Source organism: Gymnoscopelus braueri (assembly GCF_963280865.1).
Source record: "Gymnoscopelus braueri genome assembly, chromosome: 10".
In the NCBI taxonomy this organism is placed as follows: Eukaryota; Metazoa; Chordata; class Actinopteri; order Myctophiformes; family Myctophidae; genus Gymnoscopelus; species Gymnoscopelus braueri.
This window is the reverse complement of record NC_137611.1, coordinates 50,546,997-50,570,196: the sequence shown is the minus strand read 5'-3', so window position 1 is coordinate 50,570,196 and position 23,200 is coordinate 50,546,997. Positions and strand designations below refer to the sequence as shown.

Genomic DNA, 23,200 nt, shown 5'->3' with positions numbered 1-23,200 from the left:
ATGAATAGTTCGTGACGAAAGGGGACGTCACAAACTTTTTTTGGCTGGGGCCGGAGGACAAATGGCCCCTGCCCATGTATGGACGAAACAGGTACAAAGCCTCATGTAAGCCCGACCCCTTGGGAAGGGCGACAGACTTTTTTTGGCTGGGGCCGGAGGACAAATGGCCCATGCCCATGTATGGACGAAACAGGTACAAAGCCTCATGGTACAAAGCCTCCATACATGGAGGAAACAGGTACAAAACATGCACTACGTCACGGCTAAGCCGGACTTCACATGACGTGTCAGCCTGTGTATACCAAGCCCCCAGAACCCAGTGGTTTCACTGAAGCCAATTGAACATGCTGGCCATTCATGGTACTGCAGCTTAGTACCTATACATGAACGAGCGAAAACGGTTTCGACCAATGGGCTCGACTCACGAGCATGCGCACGAGCTTGCGCACGGGGCTGCGCGCTTCTGTGACGCAAAACGCGTCACTGTGACGCAAAACGCGTCACAGAAGTGACGCGTTTGGAGCCCCAAATAGGCCTCGCCCACCAAATTTCCAACCCGGAAGAAGGGTTCAAATAGGCCCATGCGCTGGGTGAGCAACTCAATGCAAGTGGATGGGAGGAGAATTCGGGTGCCCTCTCTATTATTTTTAACTCTATGGTGTATACCCATGTACGGACGAAAGGGGGACAGACTTTTTTGGCTGGGGCCGGAGGACAAATGGCACCTGCCCATGTATGGACGAAACAGATACCCATGTATGGACGAAAGGGGGACAGACTTTTTTGGCTGGGGCCGGAGCACAAATGGCCCCTGCCCATGTATGGACGAAACAGATACAAAGCCTCATGTAAGCCCGACCCCTTGGGTCTGGCAAAAACATAGGAACGCTATGGCAACAAGGCTTGACATAAGGTGCTTACAGCGGGTCCATTTTATTCCACATTTTGTTAAAAAGTGAAAACATGTTTGAATCTGCATGCAACAGATCTGTAGTTTTTGAATATTCAGCAAGATAACATTACTTGCCTCAGTCAGGTGATAACTGGTAACCAATAAGAAAGTAGATCATATAACTCTCAAATCTTTATAATGGCTGCCTGTCTGTAAAAGCATTTAGTTCAAAATACTACTGTTGGTTTATGTAGCAATGAATGATTTATCATTTTGAAATAGATATTTAGTTACAAACCATCCAGACCTCTCAGGTAGTCTGGGACAGGGAGGCTGGCTTGCTTTGCCAAAGATGGCTACTTCACGTGACTTGATTTCATGCACGAGCACTGTCGTCTTTTCCGCTCTGAAGCGCACTGCGTGTCGTCTCCTTTCTGACATCCTTAATAGCCTTAATTACCTTAATTAAGGCTATTAATACCATCCTTAATTACGCTAGCGCAGCCGGCTTTTAAAGGAAATGGCACCCGCCACGCTGATTGGATTGATTAAAGTAACGCCCATACACACCCATGACTAATTCAGGGCTGATTTACCGCATAGCACCTTGGTGCAGTGCACACATTACCGCACCCATAATAGCAAAATGGCATTGGTCACGCCTCCACATCTTAAATTAAGTAATATGAACAGTTCTTACCTTTGAAGTCCTTAATAGAGCCCACAGTATCTCATTCAGTTCTTAGACATTCAAAATTGCAAAATCAATTCTTAACGTGTTATCATGAAGCAACTAGATATGTGTGTACCACATGTCCTCATGTCTATCTGTGATGAGTAGCTATGCTGTTTTACAATGAGTACAACAGCTTCAAGGTTATTTGGAAAAACCTTTATAGGCCTATGTCAGGTTATACCAAGCAACAGCTTCTATTTAGTAATGAAATACATTTCTGTTGTTCTTGGACATCACAACTGTAATTGCATACTGCAGAAAGTGAACAAAGACGGTTGAATAACTATTTATTTGAATGATGTGCGCAGAACAGACAGCGACTACTATCAATGACTATTAATGACATAATTATGATGTTACAACATGAAACACACTAAGGGCTCTATTCACAGGCCAAAAATTCCCCGTTAAATCGGGATAATGGACCTGCGCCGCCCCAATAGGTTATTCTAGCACCTGCTCTACCCGTCACCATTATGCCGACGCCGTTATTTGCGCGTGGAGGTGTGTCCGTGGGCGTGTTGTTGCTATATCCCCCACATTGCAATTCTACAGACACACATGGGTACGGCTTGGGGACGGGGGATAGTGGATTCTAGAAGCACCCGCTGGTTTATAAAATCACCCGTCAAGTGCACACAGACACTACAATGGCTTTGTGCGTTGGACCATGAGCCGTGTTGCCAGCCTTGGAGAGAAATAAGCAACCGCAGTCGCAGGTCTATGAAAACAAAAAGAAGCAACTCTAAGGCCACATGAGCACTTCAAACTACTAACTAGAGCTTTCATATCCCCTAAATATTTCAGCCCGGCTCGACTAATAATTGACAAATTAGACCCAGCCCAGCCCATCAGTCATTTTTCTAAAGAAGCCTTATTTCTCATTAAATCTTGGTAATATATGAATGATCTGTGTGTGAAATGCGCTCTTTCTTTATACAAACCCATGCTCGCTCACTCTACCGCAAATGCCTCTCTCTCTTTGTACAACCCCATGCTCACTCTACCGCATATGCGCTCTCTCTCTTCATATAAACCGATGCTCACTCTACCGCATATGCGCTCTCTCTCTTCATATAAACCGATGCTCACTCTACCGCATATGCGCTCTCTCTCTTCATATAAACCGATGCTCACTCTACCGCAAATGCGCTATCTCTCTTCATACAAACCCATGGTCACTCTACCACAAACGCCACCACCACTCCCAGCGGGGTCATTTTGATTCTATGACGGCTGCCGTCTAGTTATCATCAGTGCCAGTGTTGTGAGGAAAAACAACTAACAAGCAACCAGGTCTAGGAAAACCAGCCCAAAAGAAGCGAGTCAAGCGACTATGGGCCACATGAGCACTCTAACATATACATCAGCTATTTGAAAATAGCAGATCTACAAGCTCACAACGCCTCCCATGCAAACGCTACGTTCATGACCCCCCAAAATAACCATATTTGAACTGGGGACCCCCCCATTTTGTTTGACTCGGTTCCACAGATAAATATTGTGAAAATAGCAGATCTACAAGCTCGCCAGGCGTTGGGTGCTCCATTGTGGTCTCGACCCACAGGTTGAGAACCACTGCATTAAAAGCTCCAAGCAAGTTACATGTCTAGTAGGCTATGTTGTTGACCACGTAATGTAATGTTTTTGGTTTAGTGATAGGCTACTCCGTGGCGCGCGCGCGCCTCATTGTGCTGTCCAAAATAACAGATCTGTAGCTGTCGACACGACATGATGCAGCGCCGTTGATAGCTTGTATGTCTGTTATTTTGGGTAGGTATAGGCGACGCACATACGCATCGCAGCAATGTGTCTGGATTTGAGAGGCTTTGATTGATGTAAACTTAAAGTTTAGCTCTGTTCGGGATTACTGAACAAAGGTGGATGATGAAAGATAACGGGGACAATATGGATGTAAGTTAACTTTAATTAACTGCGTCACTTCAGAGGAAACTATGGAGCAACTTCAGAGATGTTTACACACCCCTGGAATCCATTAGAACGGTGGAAATAGAACGATAACAGCCAACGTGAGTACATACTGTAGGCTATAGACCTTTCCTAAAACTGTCCAATTTATTATACCCATGTGCTACTGTTTGTCTGTGTACCACGTAGGAGCGTTGTCGCAACATGATGTAATTAATTATTTGGGAGCAGCCAGTGTGTACCAATAGTATACATATTTTAAATGGCTTTCATATACTATTCCGGATCTGACTAATATGACAAGCTTATTGTGAACACAATAGGCTACAAATTAATATAAAAATGTATTTGGATAAAATAAAAAAAAAGAAGGAAAACAAGCCCAATGTGGCTTATAATAATCAGACCAGGCAACAGTGCAGACAGGTAGATAGGCTAGAGCATATATTGGATCGGGATGACGGCTAGCGCAGTCTTCTCTTAAAGGCAATGGCTTCTGGCACGGTGATTGGTTTTATCATTGTAACGCCCAAACCACACCTATGCATAATGTAACGGGTAGCTCAGGTGTTTGGCGGGTCACGGGGGTGCCATAGAATACCGAATTTTGCGGGGAAACGCCTCTTGCCTAGTCCTTCATCCCTAATTAGTGGTTTGTTCAAATCTGGCTCTGAATAGAGCCCTAAATCCCTAAAACTGTGTCTACTGTATGGCTGTCATCCATGTCAGACCATCTGAAGGTGTTCAACTTTGTCTACAGCTTGAGCTATGAACATAAAAAACAACAGAGAACACATACATTGTCAAGTAGGCTACAGTCACACATATGAAGACACAAAAGGTTTCAGCTCGTTAGAGCTGTTATATGACTGGGTCACTTCTTCTTCATGCTCTACAGAAGTACATAAGCTACCTGCAATGTTTTGGATGGCAATCTGTTCAGTTATTTGAGCCTTTAACCAGGCCTCACTGCGCGCTGATTTATTCAGTTGTACATTGAGCTCATCCATTTCATGTTCCTTCACAGCAATCAACGTGTAGACATGGCGCATCTCCAGCTCAAAAAGGGGACGAGGCATCGTGAGAGACAAGCTTCCAATAAGCTGTAGCGCCTCTTGACACAAGTTTAACCCCTGGCATGGCAAACATGCGGGCTTGGCGGTCTCTCCCCAGCAGGCATACTGCGGAAAACATAATCCCAACAATGAGCCTACTGTATTCAACATGTTGCACACACAACAAGCCTTGAGACAGCATTGTAGAAGTACAGTTAGCCTAACATTTCATCATATATATACTTACAAGAAATGTTGATGCATGACGTGAAAAACAGCGCACTACTATACATATACATACAGCACACAGGTTTTACATGCATTTTTTATTAAATCAAATTGCACGCCACACAATATTGTACAAAGCAAAAAAACAGCAACACACACAGCACACCATGGCCACCCATCACACACCGGCCTTCTTCCTCACGATCACCAAGGGGGGAGAGTACGGGCTACTGCTCTCCCTAATCACTTTCTGCTCCAACAACTTCTTGACGTGGCTTTTAACTTACTCATACTGACTGGGCGGGATTCTTTGGTACCTCTGACTCACCGGGGCATCATCAACAACTGGGATCTCATGATAAATTAGGTTTGTGCATCCTAGATCACTGTCTGAGGATGCAAATACATGAGAACACTTGTACAACAGTTGTCTGGCTTGTCTTGCCTGTTCCTCCAATAAACCCGGGAAGCGCAGTGCAGCGATCTCGGGGGACAGCTCCCTGTCTCTTCGTGACCCATGCTGCTCCCTAATCATAACCTGCTCTTACTGTGGACCCACCTGCTCAAAATGAACAGAAACACCCTCCCCAGCCACTACCTCAGCCAGATGTAGCGATGCGAGGCGTGTCTGTGGCTCTAACCTAACATCTGAGGAACCCACATAAATGACAGGAATAGCCAAATGTCCATTGTTAGCTTCCACATAGGTGCTAGAGACCATCAACCCCCCAGGCAAACTCCCCTCTTCCAACTCCAACAGCTCTACTAATACCGATGCCCTAGAAAGGCATAGACTGTCAGGTCCGGCTGCTGGAACAAAACACACCAAACCTGCAGGGACCGTGAACGGGGTGACGGCTACAGCAAACATGTTCCTTTCCAAGATGACAGCTTGTTCGTTTTGACAGGCTGCAAAAGCAGTCTGCCAACCTGGGGCACCCAGGAGGGGTGGCGGTGGGCTAGAACCCTGCACAGGGCATAACAGCTGATAACATGCCATGTTTTGGCTGGTTACACTTGTGCAGCAACACAGTCCAGTCTAAATGCAGGAATGCAGGGGGGCAGGCGTCTGCATATTAGCAGAAGGTCTGAAGACCTCCTCACTCCATAATCATGTCCACAACCATGTCCACAGATCCTTTGGGCCTCCAGCTTTTCATGATTCGTTCAAGTATGGACCCTTGTGGGACCCCGCACATAAGCGAGGAGTCGAGGAGTCACCATCATCTAGAGTCATGAGTAGGTCATTGGTTACTTTCACTAATGCTGTCTCAGTGCTATGGAGGGCTCTGAAGCCAGATTGGAAGGTCTCAAACAAATTGTTGTGCTGTAAGTGGTCAATGAGCTGTGTGGAGATGTTTTTTTCCAGAAGTTTGGACAGAAAGGATAGTTTTGAAATGGGTCGATAACTACTAGGAAGATGAGGATCAAGACCAGGTTTTTTAAGAAGGGGTTGAACTAGGGCATGTTTAAATGAGGAGGGAAAGAAACCAGAGACTAAGGAGTTATTTATTATAGAGACAATAGTGGGAGCTAGTGAACCAGAAATCTCCTTAAGGAAAGATGTGGGAATTATGTCGAGTTGGGAGGATGAGGATTTCATCTATGAAATAGTGTTGGTGATAAGTGGAATAGTAGTGGGTTCGAATTGATTAAGTGGAAATGGAGTATTGGGTGGGATTGAATTATCAGGAGTGGAAGAAGGTATTTGTAGCCGAATGGTCTCAATCTTGTTTATGAAGAATTTTAGAAAATCTTCCGGGGATGGATCAATATGTGTAATAGCTGGCGGTGAAGTGACAGAGTTGATTATTTTGAATAGGGTCCTGGGGTTATTGCTGTTATTGGAGATGATGTTTGAGTAGTAACTAGATTTGGCTTGTTTTATAGCCCGCTGATATTTCACCATCAGCTCCTTAAGGCCAGTGAGAGATGAATGCAGTTGGTTTGCCCTCCAACTGCGTTCTGCCCTTCTGCATTCTCTCCTAAGGGATCGGGTATGGTCATTGAGCCAGGGTTGTTTATTTAGTTTAGGTGTGCGTATTGTAAATGGAGCAATTGAGTCTAAGATGGAGGTGCAGTTACTGTTAAAATTTGCGATCAAGCCATCAATATCAAGATGCTCAGTAATCAGCTGATGGGGGATTGCTGTGAAGGCATCACTAAAGGCACTGGCAGACTTAGAGTTAAAAATACGGGCTCTCACAGGAGCAGAGCATTTAGGAGTGGGACATGGAAGAGGAGCTTTAAAAACCACAGCTTTGTGGTCGGACAGACAAAAAGGGAACAATTCAATGTTTTGGATGGCTAAACCTAAGGACATCACCAGGTCAAGTGTGTGACCTTTGAGGTGAGTGGGTCCATTTACAAACTGAGTGATGTTAAATGATTCAATGAGATTCATAAAAGCAGTAGAGAGAGGGTGGGAGGGGCAACAGATATGGATGTTGTAATCACCAAGCAAAATTATGTTTCCAAAACGCTGAGTGACAAGGGATAGAAAATCGGAGAATTCAGTAATGAAACCACAATCCCCATTTGGGGGTCTATAAATTTAAACGCAGAGTACCGGGTCCTTACCATTAATTAAAAAACTAAAAACTTCAAAAGTAGTGAAATTGCCTAAAGTGATAGGGGAACATTTTAAAACATTTTTGTAGAAGACAGCTAGTCCACCACCCTTTTTCACTGGTCTAGGCAGAGTGAAATAGGAGAAATTAGGGGGGGTAGTAGCGATGAGAAGAACATTGTCCTCCACACCAAGCCAGGATTCAGTAATAAAAAAGAAGTCAAGGTTATGTGACTTAATGACATCTTGACAAATGGCAGATTTTTCTTGAAGAGCCCTGACATTTAGTAGACCCATGTTAACAGAGGAAATGACAGATGGAGTGAGATGGGGCAGTTGATGATGGGTTTTAGTAGGTCTAATTGATATTAAGTTTGCAGGGTTTATAGAGCAGTTTGATCTGTGGATGGCACGGTTTAAAGTGAGCTTAACAGGGATATTGCAAGTGGTTGACAATTCAGCTTGAAAAACAGTAGTAAGTGCATGTTATGGTCCGAGCCCAATGGAGAAGGGACTAGGAAACAGGGTGGAACTAGAGTATTGGGAGCTGGGACCCGGAGGATGTCAATTGGTGACGGACAGGTCAGTGGTCAGTGCAGTGTGGTGACGAACACCACGGGCTAGGTTAGCCGCTAGCATCTGGCTACCCAGTCTACTTGGGTGGAGACCGTCGTAGCCATAGAAGGAAGAGCGGCCCCAAAACAAGTTAAAATTGTCTATAAAATTGAAACCGTGGGCACGACAGAGCCGTAAGAGCTAGGTATTTAGGCTGGCAATTCGGCTAAAACGTTCGTCGCCACCCGTAAAAGTTGGGATAGAACCGGAGAAAAATAAAGTCATTCCACTATTATTCAACAGATCGATGAGGCGTAAAAAGTGGGTTTTGGACTGCTCAGATGTACGCAGGGATGAATCATTTGTCCCAATATGGACCAGGACCCTTGTGATGGACAGTGGAAGTGAATTAAAAACACCTGGGAGTTTCTCCAGGAGGACTGGAACAGTCGCTCCGGGGAAACAGTGCGTTATTGCCTTGGGAAAGTGGATGTGTTTTATTATGGAGTCGCCGGCGATCAGCAGTGACGGGGGTATAAGTGAAGGGATGGTGGTTGGAGTATTTGTGACAACATTATTGACCCTGGGGTGGGTCAGATCTGCCCTCTGGGCCCGGAGCAGCTGTGGCGAGGGAAACGGCTGTGGAGGGGTGCGTGGATCCCCTACGGGTGAGGCTGAGGCACCCATCCGCGACTGCGGAATGAGAGCCCCGGACTGGCGTCGGACAGCTGCTTTTACCATTTGGTGGCGGTTATTTGTCTGACCAGGGGCGGACAGCCCTGCCCTCGCCGGGTGAGGCGAGGAGCCGTCGGGTGACGACCCCGCAGGCAGAGGGTCATGGACAGAGAGAAAATAAAGACAAAAGAGACAAAAAGCTAATAATAAATTAAAAAAACTAGCAAATTCCACTCTGGACTTCAGCTCGGACACCTCTTGTGAGAGCCGGAGACAGCACTCGCAGCTGGGCGATGAGGTAGGTGAAGGTGTCATGATGATAGTGGTGGTGCTGTTTGCCCAAAGAAAGAAACCCCAAAACTTAGTTTCCCCAGCGGCGGTGTGTCCGCGGTGTCTCTGCGGCCTCAGGCGCGTCCCTCTCCCGGTCTCTCCACTCAGGAAAAGAGCGCCCCGCGGCCTGCTGCCATGTTCCTCAAAACTTGTAGCGAGTGGTAGCTAAGGCTAAGCTCATATAGTAAACCAAAGAAAAGTAAGCCACTACCTGGGGACACAGGTGTTGCCAAAATAACAAAATAAGCAGCTAAGTAAAACAAAAGCCTGCCTACCTAACTACTCTAACAGTGACCAATGTAAAAAATACATAAATGGCAACCTCCCCTTACCTAGTGTGCTTAACAATGTTCTACGGTGTATATGTACAGAGGCCTCTGCCTCTCCTGTCCCAAGGTAGCAGCATATACAAAGCAGGTTAACGGTAGGAGAACAGTTACTGAGGTGCTAAAGTTAGCTCTGGGAATGATTATACTGCAAGGGCAGCTGCATACAGGTGCATACAGGTGAAATGTTTATGAGAGAGACTGAGCTGAGGTGCGTTGAGGAGGCGAGGTGCGTTGAGGAGCTGATGCCTTCATTCTAACAACGGTATGTCACGGTGTTTGTTGTCAGCCACGTTATACACACACCATTCCAGGAGCTTCAGTCTGTTGATCACTTGAACGTCCAGTCTGGTGAAAGACAAGTATTATGAACTCTGTCAAGGAAGGACTAACCAACGGCATCTGATAACAGCTGATAACATTTCTTAATGACATTCATCACGAGCAAGCCCGGCACTGCTTGTTTACGCTCTTTTGAGGCTTGTCCGATTGGGTCTTTCCCCACTAATATACCCCTCTGCGTTATAGTCCTGCCCAACACCACTGCCTCCACATCAATTGTGAAATACCCCCGATATGGAATATTCAACCCATGGGCCCCACTCAATGTCAGCCACCCACAGTCAGCCAAATTCCCACCCCAACTTGACAGTAGATGCTTAAAGAAAAAACCTTTGGTAACAGACGAAACATTTGACCCGGGATCGATTAAACATTGAAACTTCACCCCCCCCCCCCCCCCCATAGAAACTTCCACAGTATCACACTCCCCTACCAAACACTCATACACTTGTGGATGAATATAGGGGACTGTTACTTAGCCTGGCTGCGCTCCACCTGTGGTTTAACTCCTCACGACAGGGGGAGACAGTTTCCCTGCTGCTCCGATATCTGGGCTGCCACATCACTCCCTGCGGGCAACGCAGGAGACAAATGGCCCTGACTATGGCTAGGCCGCGGGGCCACACAGAATCGTGCAATATGGCCAACACTTAAATCAAATCGGCTGCCCCGACACATCGTATCGCGGCTGCCATTTACGGGTGTCTCCTCGCCTGGGCCCTGACGACTGCTGCCCCGGCGCATTGTATCGCGGCTGCCATTTACGGGTGTCTGCTCGCCTGGGCCCCGACGCCTGCATAGTGGTTGAAAATGTTTCATCAATCATCAATTAAAACCTGTTGTTTTTGTAACATATCCAAAACCTTAGCAAGCATGGTGACTTTACCTCCATCGCAGCAGTAACCACACTCGCCTCTACTGGTGTGGCCTCCACCTTCTTATAGGAACCCACCACCCGCCTTCTACGCTCCACCCTGCACTCCGCTTCTTCCCCCCACTGAAGAGCTTCTCTACGGAGCTCAAAAAACGACGTGGTTGGTTGCTGCGGAGTTGTTTTCTTTAACTTTCGACGGAGACTGACATTTTCTGCGAAATGGTCACGCAACGCAAAATCGCTGCACCACGCCTCCTTCACCTTACAGTGATTAGTCTCTTCCATGATAGCCATTAATGCATGTGAATATTCCCGCACGGACTCCCCATCCTGCTGTCTTCTATCAAAGTTTTTGTAACTTAGTGAGTGACTGGGGCTGCCCATATAGTCCAGTAGTATTTACTACAAAGTATGACTTACATATAAGGCAGGATAATGAAGACCTTCCAACAAACACATAATGACATATGTTCAGGATTTGGTAGGGAGGGTGCAGACTGAGTCCATTTATATAGGCAACAAGGTGATTAGTGAAGTGGCCACAGGTGAGCTATGGTCAAGGAGGAGATAGGTGAGTAACTGGGATTGAAGTGAGATGGAATGCAATATGGGAGTGGCTGGAATAGAAAGACAGAAAGGCAGAGAGACCGACAGAGGAACAGACAGGTGAGACAGATCACACTACAAGGTTAACAGAATCACTTCACTGGCAGAGGAGGAGAAGTAGGTGGCAAAGTTCTCTCTTGAGAGCCAGAGCTTCAGTTGCTGTTGTCATCAACTTGGCCTATGTCCTGCATTGCAGGTAAAGGCTCAGCACTCATAGCTGTTTTGCTGGGGTGTTGCTCATCATCACAGTGCCAACGGAGGTAATTGTGCAAAATGCAGGTTGCCTTCACCACATCCTCCGCAACCTCAGGTGACACACCAAGGACTCTTGTGTAGACACGCCACTGTCCAGCTAGGAGACCAAATGCACACTCCACCATCCTCCGGGCTCGAGACAGTCGATACTTGTGTATCCTGTGCTTTAATGACAGCAGCCCAGAGGATGGCTTCGCGAATGGCCTCATCAGCTAAATAGATAGAGAGATAATTGTATTGTCATCAATTTAAAAGCAAAACAATGCACCTTAAAAGTCACATGAAACAAACCTGCGCAGGGGACATGCTTCATCTCCCACAAAGACGAAGGGCATTACTTCTGTAGCTCCTGGAAGAGGTGTGTATGGTGGAAGGTCGAGGGCATTGTGCAACAGAGCCTGGCCAAAGGCTGAAGATGCCAGTGTACCTGATTGATTGATTGATTGAATACTTTATTTAGAAGTTTGCAGAAAAAAGCACATGAAAGTACAGTTCAAATACAAGGTCAACTACATAGGATTAAAAAAAACAAATAAAAACAAAAGCTACCTTCATCAGGGTTCTTTCCATATGCACCAACATCTATTATTCTGAATTGATACCTGGCATCAACCACAGCCAGCAAGACAATGGAGAAGGACCCTTTATAATTATGAAATAATGAGCCAGAGTTTTTTGGGGCTTGAATTATTATGTGTTTCCCATCAATCGCTCCAACGCAATTTGGGTAATTCCACATGGTTTGATAGTACACACCTCTTTGATTATGGCCTCCACGGTTGAAAATCCAACTCTATAGTTGAAGGCCAGTGTTTTATATTAATCTCCAGTTGCCAGATGTCTGTAATGTAAGAAGAGGTTGTGTTCCATTGGCACGGTGGCGCCTGCAGTAACTTCTTTGTCTCTTCTGGGCAGCCAATCACGGTCCTGCATTCACTGCTTGTGGTCCTTAATTATCTGCTGGATTTACTGTTTCACTGACCAGTTAAATCTTTCCCCCAACTCCCGGACCCGCCCCCGTCATTCACTGCTTGAGCAGCGGCCAATCTCGGTCCTGGATGTACTGTTTCACTGACCAGTTAAATCTTTCCCCCAACTCCCAGACCCCATTCCTAGATGAGGAAGAAGGAGGAGCATGAAACAGCACAGAAAGGATTAAATAAAAATAAAGATTGATTTGATTGATTTTTACACTTTGTCAGCTTGTTCTTTTGTCATTCCATGGTACATGATACATCATGATCTAGTAATTGTATTCGTTTTTTTTACATAACCTGCAGTCCATTTGGAAATTAGTTGGCTGTTCATTGCAAGAGGAAGTTACAATCTTTTCTATTTTGATTAGTTTACTGCCTTCAAAGTACCCAGGCTGTGCTCCAGTATTTTATTTATTGTGGGTAATCTATTTGAGAACAGCGAAACCGATCATGTATGACTCGAGTTTATAGCCCTGAAACATGACTGTCATATCGTGACCGTCATGGATGAGCTTCAACTTGGTATTTAAACTTTCTCCCTTTTTGGTCCGTACATCTACATGAACGTTCATATTCCAAATATAAAGTGCTTACCCCATGGCTACGGATTTTACAATTATGTACGTTTCCTCAGAAGTACCCGAATATTCTGAATTGTTAAATAAAAAGCATTTTAATCCGATTGGTGGCCATTTTCCCCGTATTTTCTTCATATGCTTTCAACTACGTGACCCCATCGGCTGGGAGGTGTATTGCACTCTGGTACATTATAACTCTATGAGAAAATGGCCACCGATCGGATATTTTAATCCGATCGGTGGCTTTTTATTGAATAATACGGAAAATACGGGTACTTATTGAGGGCCCGTACTAAATTGTAACATGTGTGGCCATGAGCTAAGCACTTTATTTTTGAAATTTGAACGTGTATATAGATGTATGGAGCAAAAAGGGAGTCCATTTATATAGGCAACAAGGTGATTAGTGAAGTGGCCACAGGTGAGCTATGGTCAAGGAGGAGATAGGTGAGTAACTGGGATTGAAGTGAGATGGAATGCAATATGGGAGTGGCTGGAATAGAAAGACAGAAAGGCAGAGAGACCGACAGAGGAACAGACAGGTGAGACAGATCACACTACAAGGTTAACAGAATCACTTCACTGGCAGAGGAGGAGAAGTAGGTGGCAAAGTTCTCTCTTGAGAGCCAGAGCTTCAGTTGCTGTTGTCATCAACTTGGCCTATGTCCTGCATTGCAGGTAAAGGCTCAGCACTCATAGCTGTTTTGCTGGGGTGTTGCTCATCATCACAGTGCCAACGGAGGTAATTGTGCAAAATGCAGGTTGCCTTCACCACATCCTCCGCAACCTCAGGTGACACACCAAGGACTCTTGTGTAGACACGCCACTGTCCAGCTAGGAGACCAAATGCACACTCCACCATCCTCCGGGCTCGAGACAGTCGATACTTGTGTATCCTGTGCTTTAATGACAGCAGCCCAGAGGATGGCTTCGCGAATGGCCTCATCAGCTAAATAGATAGAGAGATAATTGTATTGTCATCAATTTAAAAGCAAAACAATGCACCTTAAAAGTCACATGAAACAAACCTGCGCAGGGGACATGCTTCATCTCCCACAAAGACGAAGGGCATTACTTCTGTAGCTCCTGGAAGAGGTGTGTATGGTGGAAGGTCGAGGGCATTGTGCAACAGAGCCTGGCCAAAGGCTGAAGATGCCAGTGTACCTGATTGATTGATTGATTGAATACTTTATTTAGAAGTTTGCAGAAAAAAGCACATGAAAGTACAGTTCAAATACAAGGTCAACTACATAGGATTAAAAAAAACAAATAAAAACAAAAGCTACCTTCATCAGGGTTCTTTCCATATGCACCAACATCTATTATTCTGAATTGATACCTGGCATCAACCACAGCCAGCAAGACAATGGAGAAGGACCCTTTATAATTATGAAATAATGAGCCAGAGTTTTTTGGGGCTTGAATTATTATGTGTTTCCCATCAATCGCTCCAACGCAATTTGGGTAATTCCACATGGTTTGATAGTACACACCTCTTTGATTATGGCCTCCACGGTTGAAAATCCAACTCTATAGTTGAAGGCCAGTGTTTTATATTAATCTCCAGTTGCCAGATGTCTGTAATGTAAGAAGAGGTTGTGTTCCATTGGCACGGTGGCGCCTGCAGTAACTTCTTTGTCTCTTCTGGGCAGCCAATCACGGTCCTGCATTCACTGCTTGTGGTCCTTAATTATCTGCTGGATTTACTGTTTCACTGACCAGTTAAATCTTTCCCCCAACTCCCGGACCCGCCCCCGTCATTCACTGCTTGAGCAGCGGCCAATCTCGGTCCTGGATGTACTGTTTCACTGACCAGTTAAATCTTTCCCCCAACTCCCAGACCCCATTCCTAGATGAGGAAGAAGGAGGAGCATGAAACAGCACAGAAAGGATTAAATAAAAATAAAGATTGATTTGATTGATTTTTACACTTTGTCAGCTTGTTCTTTTGTCATTCCATGGTACATGATACATCATGATCTAGTAATTGTATTCGTTTTTTTTACATAACCTGCAGTCCATTTGGAAATTAGTTGGCTGTTCATTGCAAGAGGAAGTTACAATCTTTTCTATTTTGATTAGCTTACTGCCTTCAAAGTACCCAGGCTGTGCTCCAGTATTTTATTTATTGTGGGTAATCTATTTGAGAACAGCGAAACCGATCATGTATGACTCGAGTTTATAGCCCTGAAACATGACTGTCATATCGTGACCGTCATGGATGAGCTTCAACTTGGTATTTAAACTTTCTCCCTTTTTGGTCCGTACATCTACATGAACGTTCATATTCCAAATATAAAGTGCTTACCCCATGGCTACGGATTTTACAATTATGTACGTTTCCTCAGAAGTACCCGAATATTCTGAATTGTTAAATAAAAAGCATTTTAATCCGATTGGTGGCCATTTTCCCCGTATTTTCTTCATATGCTTTCAACTACGTGACCCCATCGGCTGGGAGGTGTATTGCACTCTGGTACATTATAACTCTATGAGAAAATGGCCACCGATCGGATATTTTAATCCGATCGGTGGCTTTTTATTGAATAATACGGAAAATACGGGTACTTATTGAGGGCCCGTACTAAATTGTAACATGTGTGGCCATGAGCTAAGCACTTTATTTTTGAAATTTGAACGTGTATATAGATGTATGGAGCAAAAAGGGAGAAAGTGCAAACACCAGGTTGAAGTTCATCCATGACGGTAACAGACGACCGTCATATGATCCATGGCTGGCGTTTGTTTTCCAAGTATTTCCAATGTTCAGTACTTTTACTTCTACTCCACTAAATCTGATCTCAGAGGCAAATATTATACTTGTACTCCACTACAATTATTTGAAAACTTAAGTTAAGTTGATAGATTTGGATTATTATTACAGAACATATGTACCACTTCATCCCTATATACATTTCAGCCATTTGAAAATAGCAGATCTACAAGCTCACAATGATGTAGGCTATTTATCACAACATAACTAAAAGAGTTTATGAGTTAGTGTATCAACATTATATTAGGGTAACATGCTATGGTTTAAGACATATGTTTTAAACCATAGCATATGTTAACCTAGAGCAGGGGTCTTCATAAGGGGGTCCTCATAGTTACTACAGTACAGGGGGTCCGCCAAATCTATTTGAGATTTTCTCTCTTTTTTTATTATTATTTTCTTTTTTTTCACTATAACCAGCATCCGGGGGGTACATTCACTGAGAATAGCCGATCTACAAGCTGACAACGCGTCATGCTGCGATCTGCTGTTTGTGGTAGGCTACAGTGCCTCCCCGAATCCACAGACAGCCAATCCGTGTCCCAAGAGAAACCACGCTGCTGATAGAGTAAACCCGTTCAGATTTCAAATATAAAGTGCTCACCCCAAGGCCACGGATGTTGCAATTATGTACGTTTCCTCAAAAGTACCCGTATATTCCGTATTGTTCAATAAAAAGCATTTGAATCCGATTGGTGGCCATTTTTCTCCATAAGCTTTCAACATCGCGACCTTATCGGTTGGAAGGTGAATTGCAACTCTATGAGAAAATGGCCACCAATCGGATTAAAATGCTCTTTATTGAACAATACGGAAGATACGGGTAATTCTGAGGGCCCGAACATAATTCTAACATCCATGGCCAGCCCTTTATATTGAAATATGAACGTTTATGTAGATGAATGAAGCAGTAAGGGAAAAGTGCAAACACCTGGTTGAAGTTCATCCATGACGGTAACAGAGCTTGCTAAATGAGATTTCCGGAGGGAGGGGGTGTTTACCAGGCTAAGCAAAGACATGGCTAGCATGCAGAGTAAGACCGCATGGCTCATTTGCATATCATCGTGAATATATTACGCGTATGCAAATTAGCCATAAGGTATTCCCAAAATTCTGTACTTTTACTTCTACTCCACTACATCTCAGAGGCAAATATTATACTTTTACTCCACTACAATTATTTGAAAACTTTAACTAAAACTACAAGTTACTTTGTAGATTTGGATTATTATTATAGAGTATACACTAACCACTTCAGCCCTATATACATTTCAGCCATTTAAAAATAGCAGATCTACAAGCTCACAATGAGCTTGTAGGGCTTTCAACTATTCATTAGACAACTGTTTACGCGACGATATCAAATATCAAAGAGGAGGTTTCTTTTAAAAAAAGAAGAAAAAAAACTAAAAGAAATTGGGAACGACTGACTGCATTACACCAAGCATTCTCCCACCGCTGCTACGCTACCTGACTGTTTTCAACAGCTGCTAGCTGTTGCGCTGATAACCCTGTGTGTCACATGACCACTACAACAATCCACAATACGGTCGGATTGCATTCATTTTCATCTCCAGTGAACTCTGGTGCACCTGGAAGCAAACGGAGACCCACACTTTCTGACGGACCAGAGTTTGTTTGTTGGGTCCGTGCCAGAGTTTGAATGAGCTATCGCACAAGCACAAACAAATTGGACTATCCAAAGTTTTTTCTTTTTCTTTCTGCTCATTGCTATAGAGTGTTTGTTTCTTCAGCAACGGGGGTCTCCTTATTTATTCAGATCAGAAAATGTATATGTATGTATGTATGTATGTATGTATGTATGTATGTATGTATGTATGTATGTATGTATGTATGTTTGTATGTATGTATGTATGTATTGTTCCATCACAGCCTATTTTACTTGTTTATAGCCTGTATCCCGTTCTGTCATGATTTGATGCAATTGGTATGCCAACCTGAAAATATATTTCCCTGCTCTTATAGCAATGATTAGTATAGATATTTAACATTTATTTTAGCTAAAAAATAAAAATAAATCACTTGCTTTAATACAATGTCCAGGTGTGAAAGCAGCAACACTTATTCACAATGAGAACTGTACCATCAGGGCAGACAACCAAACCCGAAGATAATTCCAGTGTGGTCCTGAGAATGACTATGTTATCCCTTAAAGGTAGGGTAAGTGATATTTTTGGTTAAAACAAGTCTTTTTTTGTTAAAAGGTTAAAGCACTATATTCTGATAGTAATCTTTGCTAGAGTTTGTTCAATAACAGGGGTTTCCCCTCCATCTCTCCAGCTCTTAAATAAACAGAACATACATTTTCAGGTGGGTTGCAAAATGTCAGCCAATCAGGAGAGAGAACCCACTTATCAGCTTCATTTTTATAGTGTTCCAGTTCCAACTGTTTCTGCTCATTTCTTTGTGTCATCACTTCCAATTGCACTTGTTCAATCTTTCCTGATTGGATAAAATTGTTATCCCGACCTGAAAAGGCATTTTATGTTTATTAAAGAGCTGGAGAGACATGGTGACTCCTGTTACTGAACAAACAGTCGATAGCAATGAGTACTATCAGAATATAGAGCTATTTAACACTTACGTTAACCAAAAAAAAAACTACCTTATACCTTTAACACAAGGAAGGAGGCAATGGCTCAGGAAGTAGAGAGGCTGCTTGGGACTCGGCAGGTTGCCGGTTGAATTCCCGGCTCCCCCTGGGTAAGCGTCGAGTAAGTCTTTGAGCCAGACACTGAACTCCTAACTGCTCCCGTTGAGCAGGTTGGTTGGTGCCTTGCATGGTCTCCTCTGCTGTCGGTGTGTGAATGGTTTGGTCATAGGACCACCATGGGTCCAAATGGACTTTTATGGCTCAGTGTTAAACCCTGACCCTGAGGATTGTTACAGTGTAGATTAGGGTCCCAGAGGTGAAACATGGTGTGAAATGGGGGTCCCGTGGCCTAATGCACATCAAACTGGGGGTCCTTGAAATAATAAAAAAAAACCTGTTGAGAATCATTGGTGCCTCGCATTAGTTTCCTCTGCCGTCGGTGTGTAAATGGGCGAATGCAATGCACACAGCAATTTGAATAATGGTTCTACTGAATTCAACATTTACCGTTCACGCCATTTAAACCCTACAGTATATGGTTGACCGGAGTCCCTCAGGGCTCTACACCAGCGTATGTTCAGTTTTTTGCAAGCTTTCACTGAAAATAGCCGATCGACGTTGTCTGTGGAAGCTTTCCTCACAATATGGATGCCGGGGTGTGGCTTTAAGTGGTGCTAGCTAACCGAAGTATTCCTCCTCGGAGCCGAAGACGTAAAAGAACCCCAGCGTGGTCAGGAAGATGACGATATTCCCTGTTAGCAGAAGCGCAAAGGACCCCCAGGTTATGACGCCGGCTCTGGCGAAAATGGTGGGCAGGCCAAAGGCGGAGATCACGATCCCCGTGGTGAAGAACATGGCCAGCTCTCTGCAGGCGTTGCTGGGGGCGTCCGCGTCGCCCGCCACCCTCTGCGAGATGCAGTACGGGACCGGAGACAAGGCGTAGAAGATGAGGAGCAGCATGGGCCAGTAGGTGTAGTACACGCACCCCAGCATGAGGAACATGAGGCCCGTAGCGCCTCCGAAAGACAAGCCGATCAGGGCCTTGATCTCGGTCATTTTCTGCACCTCTGTGATCGCTTCAAACTGCCTGAAGCCCACGGACTGACAACAGTTCCTCTTCCGTCCGCAGTGCCCACTAATAGATGGCTGACATCGGTGATGTCAGCCCTCTATGACGTCAGTGCTATGGCATCAGCCATCTCCATGTTTGGGCATAACAAGAGACAGACAGACAGACAGACAGACATATACACATGGGTTGGGGGAGGGGAGAAGGGGTCCTTAATTATTCTTACCATCCTATCCTACTACTATCCTATCCTATCCTATTATATCATATCATCATCATCATCACTACCGGACGTACATTGGTGGTCATTTCAATTATAGTAGTGATGACCACCAATGTACGTCCGGGGTTGGTCAGTACACGATTACTCCATTTGCCTCCAAACTTACCACGGACTATTGATCAGTGCTCTGGCTAATACCTAGGCTTCTTTCCCCATCTTCAATGTACTTACATATTGTACAGTTAATATAACACTAGTACACATTGAGATCATGTGATCAGTGACATACGCAGGGTGTACTTTTGGCTCCGCCCCCTCAGCCAAAAGTACACCGTGCGTATGTCACTGATCACATGACCTCAATCAATTATCCAGTTCTAGGCAACATAGAGCGGGGGGGGACTTTTTTCTTATTTCCACACAACAGCTCTAAGGTGTATTAAAGACATAGTTCAATGTTGAAAATGAGTGGTCTTCCCCTTTAATGGGTTAAAAGGTTTGGTTGTGGTTGTAGTGCAGATACAGTGGTACTTTGGTAGCCAGTGGTACAGGTAACCGGAAGACTCACCCCAAAACACAATCGCCCCATTTGTTTTTGTGGACTGCTTGCCCCCAGTGGTTCTTGTATTTGTTTTACCGTGGTTAAGGTTAGGAATAAGGGGTTAGGTATAGTTTTACTGAGGTTAAGATTAGGAATAAGGTTAGGTTTAGGCATAGTTTTACTGAGGTTAAGATTAGGAATATATTTAGGGTGAGGTTAAGATTAGGAATAAGGTTAGGTTTAGGCATAGTTTTACTGAGGTTAAGATTAGGAATAAGGTTAGGTTTAGGCATAGTTTTCCTGAGGTTGTGTTTGTGAATAAGGTTAGGTTTTAGGCATAGTTTTCCTGAGGTTGTGTTTGTGAATAAGGTTAGGTTTTAGGCATAGTTTTACTGAGGTTAAGATTAGGAATAAGGTTAGGTTTTAGGCATAGTTTTCCTGAGGTTGTGTTTGTGAATAAGGTTAGGTTTTAGGCATAGTTTTACTGAGGTTATGTTTTACCTGGTGGCGACCGTTCCGAGGTCGCAGGAATTGACCCGGGGCGAGCGTGTTTTGGGGCGGGCGTTCTTGTATTCGTGGTACATACATACTGAAAGTCAGTCCCATGGCCCTTCTCATCTCCTCCTACAGTAGACCTTTTCCATGTCCCTTCCCTCGTCGGGTGGAAACCTTGTACGTCCAAAAAAACATTCCTAGTTTTAATATTAGAAAAACAAAATAACAAAGTGAAAATAGTCGATCTACAAGCTCACAACGTGTTGCGACATGTTGTGAGCTTGTAGATCTGCTGTTTTCACTACTTTTGTGCAACATTCTTGTATGACAAAGTATTAATTACGGAAACTATTCTAAAAATAAAAATAAATTAAGTTGAAATATGGAGATATGTGGTTTCTGTCCGACAGCAACAATGTGTTTTGCCGTGTTTGGTCGTTTAAAGGAAAGCACAGATTCAGAAGGCTCTGACATCTTCTGAATCTGCACCAATTGTGTCGGACAGACTCTGTCTGACTCTGTAGCACGTTAGAACTCCCTGCAACGCTCTGGACCAGAGCTACTGCATGTCAGAGGGAGCTTTCATAACATGCTGGCACAGACATGTTCAAGCGGGCGACACAAAATAAAGGTGCATCTAACATTGCTCTACCTGCATGTGAGGTTACGTTAGTATATCATACTAGCAGTTAGTTAGACTCGGACTGAGCTGCAACAGCATGGACTGCAACCAGCTGAACAGTGCAATGTTTAATGATTCAAATACTGCAAAGAAAATCCAAGGCTGAGATGATGACAGCGCAGTGCTGGATATTCTGAAAGACCTGCAGCAGGTGAGCAAGTAAATGCACCCCCTGTGTGTGTGTGTGTGTGTGTGTGTGTGTGTGTGTGTGTGTGTGTGTGTGTGTGTGTGTGCGTGCGCACACACACACACACACACACACACACACACACACACACACACAAAAAGGTATAATGCATAGTTTTCTATGCATTTCGGGGTTTTTGGGGGGTTTGACCCCCCCCACCCAAAAAAAATGTGCCCAGGATGTGTCCCTTATTTCAATCTCTGGGTGTTGGCAACCCTATGTCGCATATGGCCTGTTTATAATGTAACAAAGTCCAAACTGGTTTGCAGCCTTGCTGTCACACACACACACACACACACACACACACACACACACACACAAACACACACGCCCGCACGTGCACACACACACACACACACACACACACACACACACACACACACACACACACACACACACACACACACACACACACACACACACACACACACACACACACACTCTCTCACTATCTCTCTCGGTATAACCCATGCCCTATCACCCAACAGTCTGTGAGTGTGCAGCAACTGAATGTCCCCACATGCCCACACATGTGGTAAAGGCAGTAAAGGCACACAAATGAGAAAGTATTTCTTATACATCAATCCATTGCTGTATTGAAACTAAGCAATTTTCCAAAAACATTCAAAGGTTTTCCAGACCCAAAAACGGGAAAACGTCTGTGTCATTTTAGATTATAGCCATATTTTATACAGTACTTTGGCTTTTCAAAGATAGCAGATCTACAAGCTCATAGCGCATCACTTTGTGCCACGCTATGAGCTTGTAGATCTGCTTTTTTTTTTATCGTGAAAATCTTTGAATATATATATATTTTTTTTATAGTGAACATTTTTTTCTCAAGTCTTTGCTCAAGGGGGTCCCTGGAACAAAACCTTTTGAGATGGGGGTCCGCGGCCAAATGATACGATGAACGATAAGGCCACTGCGTCCGCAGGACAATATATTTTTTTTGAAGGGCGTACGGCCAAACTGAGGGGGCACGGTGGACATGGCCTTCATGACCAACAATACCTGCTCCGTACCTGCTCTGTAGGCTACTACACTTATTTTCGTCTAAGAACACCATATTATGGGGTTTACATTAGGCTTAAAGGACGATTTCACCCATTGCCAACCTATCTTCATATAAATGGTCATCACTAATGCTCATGATAATATGATAGAATTTGTGTCATTAAAAAGATATATTATTTGACAACAACCCAAAATAGAGAAAGATTGAAAAGTAGATGAAAGCAAGTCGTCCTTTAATATAATGTATGGCAGGACAGAAAGTCTCATAAAGTGTTGTGTAATAAAGAAACAGTTCATGGTGGAGTCTGTATTGTAGGTCTACCTTTTTAGTTAAATTAACTAAACTAAACTGAGGATTTAGCTGGTTACTGTGTGCATACAACTGCCTGCCTGGTAAATAAATAAATAAATCTGCTCCATATGAATTAAACAATGATGTGATGAAACTGTTAAAGACACTGTGTGAGTATTGAGCAGTGTAGGTGCAATACATTATCAGGTCAAAGGTACAGTACAGTATATGAGGATGCTCAGGCGGGTGACGTTAAGACTTACAGTATCTGGAAGCAGTCTACCAGGAAATGCAGGAGATGGCTGTGTGCCAGGTATGGAGAATGAGACAAATAATGTAACATTTAACACAATGATGGAATCAGTGACTCCAACCCCACT

At 44.1% G+C, this 23,200-nt stretch overlaps 1 protein-coding gene across 1 annotated transcript; it reads right to left on the bottom strand.

Moving 5' to 3' along the window:
- Positions 1 to 18,992: 18,992 nt before the first annotated feature.
- On the bottom strand, positions 18,993 to 19,370 carry LOC308093666 (leptin receptor overlapping transcript-like 1; the record flags this gene model as incomplete). The annotated part of the gene is made up of 1 exon (XM_080439994.1): positions 18,993 to 19,370. One exon carries the CDS (start codon positions 19,368 to 19,370, stop codon positions 18,993 to 18,995), a length of 378 nt encoding a protein of 125 aa, XP_080296120.1.
- Positions 19,371 to 23,200: the final 3,830 nt, after the last annotated feature.